This window comes from Microtus ochrogaster, unplaced genomic scaffold (genome assembly GCF_000317375.1).
Source record: "Microtus ochrogaster isolate Prairie Vole_2 unplaced genomic scaffold, MicOch1.0 UNK27, whole genome shotgun sequence".
NCBI classification, from domain to species: Eukaryota; Metazoa; Chordata; class Mammalia; order Rodentia; family Cricetidae; genus Microtus; species Microtus ochrogaster.
Window position 1 is genome coordinate 1,731,205 of NW_004949125.1, and position 7,317 is coordinate 1,738,521.

At 48.1% G+C, this 7,317-nt stretch overlaps 1 protein-coding gene across 1 annotated transcript in view; it reads left to right on the forward strand.

Moving 5' to 3' along the window:
• Sdk1 (sidekick cell adhesion molecule 1) overlaps positions 1-7,317 on the forward strand; it is a 622,567-nt gene that overhangs the window by 385,693 nt on the left and 229,557 nt on the right. The window contains exon 13 of the mRNA XM_026789743.1: positions 4,916-5,052. Coding sequence (XP_026645544.1) covers positions 4,916-5,052 — 137 coding nt within the window. The remainder of the gene's footprint in view (positions 1-4,915; positions 5,053-7,317) is intronic.

Here is a 7,317-nt window from a genome sequence, read left to right on the forward strand (position 1 = left end):
TCTCTCCTACCCCCTCTCTCTCCTCTTCCTCTCTCGATCTACCCCCTCTCTCTCCTCTTCCTCTCTCGATCTACCCCCTCTCTCTCCTCTTCCTCTCTCGATCTACCCCCTCTCTCTTCTCTTCCTCTCTCGATCTACCCCCTCTCTCTTCTCTTCCTCTCTCGATCTACCCCCTCTCTCTTCTCTTCCTCTCTCGTTCTACCCCCTCTCTCTCCTCTTCCTCTCTCTATCTACCCCCCCCCCATGGCCCAGTTCAGTCTACTAACCATGTTTCGTCTGCTGCTTTCTCTTCCTGCTCTGGACTCTTCCAGATGCCTCTGGCTGTATCTCTCTCATGTTGACAATGGAAACCTTCCCCTTGGCCACAGCTTAGTGTAGTCATGTCCTCACTTTGTACAGCTGTAAACGTCTGAGACCCCCAAACATCATCTACCCACTCGTCTGAGAGTTGTCAGTGAAGTGCTTGGGTGCAGCCTACTCCTGTTGGATAAGATTTTCTGGGATGGATCCAGGATATATGAAAGCCAGGTTTATCCATGACACGTTGCTCAGAGGTTCTTATGTCTCATCCCCAAAATGACCATCAGCAAGTTAAAGAGAAAGCCTAGTGCTGGGAATGTCTCAGTGGGTAGAACACTTGCAGCATAATCATAAGGGCCTGGGTTTGTATCCCCAGCACCTATGTAAAAAGCCACCTATAGCAACTATAATCTATAACCTATAAACTCAGCATTGGGGTGGCAGAGACAGGAGGGCTCACTGGCCAGCCTGTCTTACTGAATGGATGAGATCCAGCTTCAGTGTAAAGCCTATCTCAAGGCAGAGGGTGACAGAGGAAGGCAGATGAGGTTGACCTCTGGCCTCCACATGCACACAAACATGTGAAGGAACACCTACATACATACAAGTATACACGCACACTCACACACTAAATGAAAGAAAAAAATGTCACTTGTGAGCTCCTAGGGTCTTATTGTGTATCTATGGGACAGGCCTGGAGCAAAGGCTGCCTCTGGGGCTTGGTCTGTCTATGCAGACATATTCTATGTCTGTGCCATATGTCTATGCATATTCTTCTACTGTTGGGGGCTGTTGTATGTTCACACAAGGACCCAGAGCCCTGGCCACCCCTGCTGGTTTTCTAGTTCATGTTTGTTGGGTCAGACCAACTTCTATTATTGGAGACATCTTTGCAGTGGAACCAGACACTAATTAATTGGAATTAGCACAGATCTCACAAGTCAAAGGCAGAGACTCCAGCACAGGTCCATGCCTCAGGCAGAAACTGGGAGTTAGGGTACTTCCTTACCACCTGACCTGAGCCATCAGCTGCAGTCTCCACACAGAGCTGTGGTTCTAATTACAGGTTTTTATAAAGGAGAAAACAACCACTACCAGACCAGTGATGAGCTGGAGAGTTGAGAACTATCCAAATTGCATGCATGGGATGGCTGTACTGTGAGGTTATGCACATGCTCTGGGCGGAGGCAGACATGCATGCATGCGTGTGACATATGGGGCATGACCTGCCTGGTTCTGTATCCCCCTTCTTGCTTTCATATCTTACCTCACAACACCTGCCAGGGAAGCACAGTGGAGCCACACCCAATAGAAGTTTCCTGATTGGCTGAAGGCTGGCTTATTACTGAATGTCTCCAACCTCTGTCCATCCCACAGAAGCCAGAGATCGAGCTGACATGACAGCCTCCAATGGCATTTCTCTTGTCCAGGTCCCAACTGAGTGACCTCATAACCAGCCCCTCACCTACAGTACCAGAGGCCCATGGAAGTGACTAGGACAGCCCCATCTCTCTAAATATCCCTAGTATTTTTAGAAGCTCTATCCCAGACCAGAAAATCTGCTATTATCAACAGTTTTATCTGGATGTTTTTAGTCAAGTTTATTCTTGATTTGTGTAAAAATGAATATAGTCAACTTGACAGGCTTGAGAATCACCTAGAAGACACACCTCTGGGCAAGCCTGTGAGCAAGTTTCTAGATTAGGTTATCTGAGGTGGGAAGATGCACTTTGAATGTGGGCTGCACCATCTCATTGTCCAGAGACCTGGCCAGAATGAAAAGGGTAAGTTGAGCAGACTTTGCTTCCTGTCTGTGGATGCCATGTGACCAGCATACTCCTGTCGTTATGCCTTCCACAGTGTGAGCCAAAGAAACTGAGCCAAAGTAACTGTGGGCCAAAATAACTTCGAGCCAAAGTAACTGTGAGCCAAAGTAACTGTGAGCCAAAGTAACCCTTCCCCACTTAAGTCACCCTTGTCAGACATTTCATTACAGCAACAAGAAAAGTAGCAAATAGTTTGTTTCTATTTAGGGCCATTCAACCACTTAGGTCTTATTTCTAACCAAACCCATAATACCTTAAGGGAAATAAAAAGAAACAGAAGAATGGATATTTCCATCTCAGCCTTGTTTGTTTGTGTGTTTGAATAGTGTTTATTGGTGTCTAACAGAGGTTTGGTTATCAGATAACTCAAATGGAAATAGCAGTTTCTTCTCTGACTTCAAACTTGATTCACAGTTAAAGAGAACAAAAGACAACATTCCATGCTCAAGATTCTGCATTTTAGTGATAATATACAACCCAGTGCTATCTACAGGACGAATGTTCATTTGCTTAGAAACAGCAATGTTAGTGAGAGAGCTACCCCTCCCACACAGCTGAGTGCAAGCAGCTTTAGCAATTTGGAGATAGAGAGGGTGCGTTTCTTTCTGGGTCATGCTAGGGATGGAACCCAGGGTCTTGTGCTTGCCAGGAAAGTGCTCTCACACGGGTTATAACCCTCGGCTCACACGTGCAGTTTTAAATGGAAAGTCAGGTGTAAGGCATTCGCTGTGCAAGCAGGAGACCCTGAGTTTATCCTCAGCACCTGTATAAAAAGCTGAGTATGTTCAGATTGGGGTGGGGGCCAAGAGGAGTAGAGGGAGGGGAAACTGCAACCAGGATATATTGTATGAGAGAAGAATCTATTTTCAGTAAAAGGGGAAAATTGATCATGGCCGTGTATACCTATCACCCCAACATGAGAAATGGAAACAGGAAGATTCCTGCGGCTTCCTAGCCAGCTACTTCTGCCAAATCTGTGAAGTCTGGGTTCAGGAGAGACCCTGACTCAAAAAAACTAACATGGAGAATAATTGAGGAAGACACCAAACTTCTGCCTGTGATTCCACATGCAATTACACAGACATGCACATGAACACACATATACATGAATACACATATACACAAATACACATGTACATGAGCACACAAACAATCAAGTATAGAGTGGGGCATAGTAGTGTGTGTGCCCAAGATCCCATCACTTTCAGGTCAGATGTTGGGGAATTCGAGGCCAGTGTGGTAAGTTCCAGACTGGCCAGGGCTATCAAGACTCAGCCAATGAATGGATGAATAAATAAGGCCTCCAAGCTTCCAAAACATCAAGCACAATGTTGGCATTTGTTCTGGCCCATATGTTCTCTGATAACTGATGTCCAGGAGAGACCCAAAACAAGTCAGTGGGTGGCACAGGTCACGCCTGGCAGCCCTCCCCTCTGTGACACCCGGTGTGATACGGGAGCAGGCACCATGCAGAAGGAGCACAGAACATGCCCAGCCCTCAAGTCCCAGACATCTAAGACTAAACCTAACTTTTACAGTTTGGGAAGTTCAGGGGGAGACTCTGTTCTGTCACCAGCAATGACTTCCTTAAGTAAGTGACCTCTTTTTGAAACTTAGGCGTTATAACTGCCCTTCCGTTTTATGGCCTTGCCCGTGTGTGTTTTACCATCTCCACAGGCTTTTAGTTAGTTCTCACCACATTTACTCTTAAGTGCTTCCCCCAAACCTCTAATGTATACGGGAGACAGAATGACAGTATAACCTCATGCTGTCAATAAGAGTTTCCCCCAAACTCCAAACAGGTGAGTGTGGCAGCCCACAGGCTGGCAGATCCTCAGTGCCACCCGTTCCTCTTCATGGGGCTGGCTGGGATTACACGGGCAGCTTTTAGATGCATGGGCAAATCATCAACCACGGTATGTCTTATCGATGTTATAATGCAGGGGCCAGGGCTATGGCTCAGCTGCTAAAGGGCTTGCTGCACAAGCATACAGATGTGAGTTCAAGAGCACACTCTGTAGCACCTACATAAACATCTGGGTGCCATGGTATGCATCTAGACTCCCAGCTCTGGGGAGGCAGAAACAGGAGGATCCCTAGAGTTCTCTGGCCAGCCAGCCTAGCTGAACTACTAAGGTCCAGGCAGGTTCAGGGAGAGATCTCGCCTCAAAAAATAAAGTATAGAGCAACTAAAGGAGACAGTTGTTCTTGTTTCCTTTCCATTGCTGTGTTAAAATGTGACAGAAAGCAACCTGGGGAGTGGATTTATTGTATCTCACAGTTCCAGGTTATGGTCCATTTATCAGGAAGACTCTGAAGGGGGAGGAACTTGAAGCAACCAGTTGTATCACAACCACAGTCAGCAGAGATAAATGAATGTTGTGCCTAGTACCCAGTTACCTTTTGCTACTCATATATGATCCAGTACCCAAACCCAGGGAATGGTGCTGCCCACAGTAGGCTGGGTCTACTCACATCAATTGAGACAATCCCTTATAGACATGTCCATAGGCCATCCTGGTCTGGACCATCCCTCATGGAGACTTTCTTCCCAGGTGATTCTAGGCTATCTTAAGTTGATAATTGAAAGTATCATAATAGATCAAATTATATTCAAATTGTTCCACAAAAGGTGGAGCTGGGCTTACTTTGCTCTTTTGGGACCCACAGACATAGCAGTTTGTCCTTATTCCAGAACAGCACTTACCAGGTCCCTCCAACATGGGCATCAGATGACCCGTCCATCTGACTTGACCTTCCTCTTGTTCTTTTTCCTCCCTTGCCTCCAGTGAGCTGCCTCACCCACCTCAGAACCTCCTGGCCAGCTTGAGCCCTGCACGCAGCCACTCAGTGATGCTGTCGTGGGTCCGGCCCTTTGACGGAAACAGCCCAGTCCTTTACTACACTGTGCAGCTGTCTGAAAACAGTAAGTAGCTGAGCAACCTGTTGGTCCAGAACAGAAACCAGATGTGTGTGAATGTGAGTAAGTGTGTGTGTGTGTGTCTGTCTGTCTATGTATGTCTGTGTGTGTCTATGTCTATGTGTCTGTGTATATATGTGTGTGTTTGTCTGTGTCTGTGTGTGTGCGCGTGTTATAAGGCATGAGGGTATGCCTGTGTAAACTAGGAGGCCAGAGGAGGGAGTCAGGTATCCTGTTTTATCACTCTGCACCTTATTCCCTTGAGACAGGGTCCCTTACTGAATCTGGAGCTAGTTTGGTGGACCCCAACTGCAGTGATCCTCCTGCCTAGGCCTGCCACAGTGCTAGGGTTTCACACCTGGATTTTTTTACATGAGTGCTGGGGATCTGAACCCAGGTCCTCATGCTTGCACAACAATGTTCTTGCTAACAGCCACCCCCTCCAGCCCCAGCCCCTTGTGCTCTTAATGTCATATCCTTCCCACTGCCTCACGGACAGGAACACATGATCGTACTTCACAGGCAGCAAAAGCAAGAGTAAGCTGGTGTGTTAAGGAGAGGGAAGAAGAATGTGGCTAGGGGAGAGGGCATCCTTCATGGGCTCTTGAGACCAGTCCCAACAGGATAGTAGTTAGGAGACTGCCTCTGGGGTCCTAGAGGACAGTGTAATCCATGGGGCACATTGGAAAGGGGGTAACAGTGCCTCCTAGATCTGACTTCAGAGTGGCAGTAGCAGGCCTTTGCATCTTGGGAGGTTTTATAACTGGAGCTCTGGGCCGCTTGCTACCTGTCACTCGCAGAAGTCCCTGAGCAGAGACAGGAATTGAATCTTTGGAACCACGCTTTGTTCAGAGAGCCAGCCATCTGAGAGGCCAGTGGGCCAGTATCCTAAATATCTGTCTACATCTCATCTCCAGTGATGGGTCCTAGCGGGGAGGGGAAGGACAGGCAGTCAATCATCTCAGAGCTGTTGGTCTGCTCTGGAACACGGGTTAGGAGACGTGTAAAGTCTATGCACCTCCTTTCAGCCCTGGCCCCCTCACTCTGCACGTCTGGACTCCGGCACTGCATGAATCACGGGGTCTAGTTAGAGCCTGTTCTTGTCATCCAGGGCACCTGGGCTGGGAGGGTTAACCCAGAACAGGTCAACCATTAACGGTGTGTGTGTGTGTGTGTGTGTGTGTGTGTGTGTGTGTGTGTGTGTGTGTGTGCAGGCAAGCTAGGCTGGTGGTAAGACATGAGTGCCAATTCCTTCCTATGGTGTGGATGGGCACCCATGTGTCTTTACAATGCAGAATTTGGAGGTCTCCATCATTTTTTTCTGAGATACAGAGGTGGTGCTGAGTAGGGAGTAGCCCTGTGGTTTCCTCCCCTCTTCCGAGCCACTTCCTTAAGCAACCCTGGCTCCCTCCAGTGGGGAGGGGGAACTGTCCTTCCTCCCCTCCCCCTGGCTCCCTCCAGCGGTGGTGGAGGGGCTGCCCTTCCTCCCCTCCTCCACTATCTCTCTGCCTTCCCCTGCTTGCTCCTTCTCTCCTTCTCAGGCCCCTGCAATAGGCCAGTGCATCTCTGTCTTATGACACACACCAGGGATGGGGGAGTGGTCAGCTTTGACAAGGATGGAGGTACAGCCACACACTGTTACCCTTGGCAACCTGAGGCATGTTCCCTTCAATCTTTTAGGGACCGCAACTCAAATAAAGCAGGATTCCTGACTTCACCACAGAAAAGAGTTTCAGGGCAATCCAGCGAGAAACTGAGTCTGAGTGTATAAAAAGACATTTTTAATATAGATTTCAGGCAGGAGGATTAAAAGAAAGTGAGGTGCTTGGGAAGAAAGATGGGTGCGGGCTTCTTAAAGAAGAGTCGGCCCCCTTTATGATATTCGTGAAACACCGTTTTGGTGGCATTTGATGCTATTACCCTCCAAGAGTCACTGAGGAACATAAATGAGGTCACAGGGGACCTTGGGGGCACTTGATGGGACTGCAATTGATAAATGAAACTCTAACTGGGGATGGGGATACAAGACAAGGAACATCTTCACTGTAGAAGTTAGCGGCTTGTTTAAGATTCCCAGAGAGGACTGAGCCCCCCCCCCCAAGGTCACACACATTCAGGCCCAAGCCTGCTTCATGTCTGTGTTCATATTCTGAGATGCCGCTATAGAACAGAGTATCATCTATCAGCCATACTCACTGAGGACACTGATGTCTGAGTTGGAATTCTCTCTCTCTCTCTCTCTCTCTCTCTCTCTCTCTCTCTCTCTCTCTC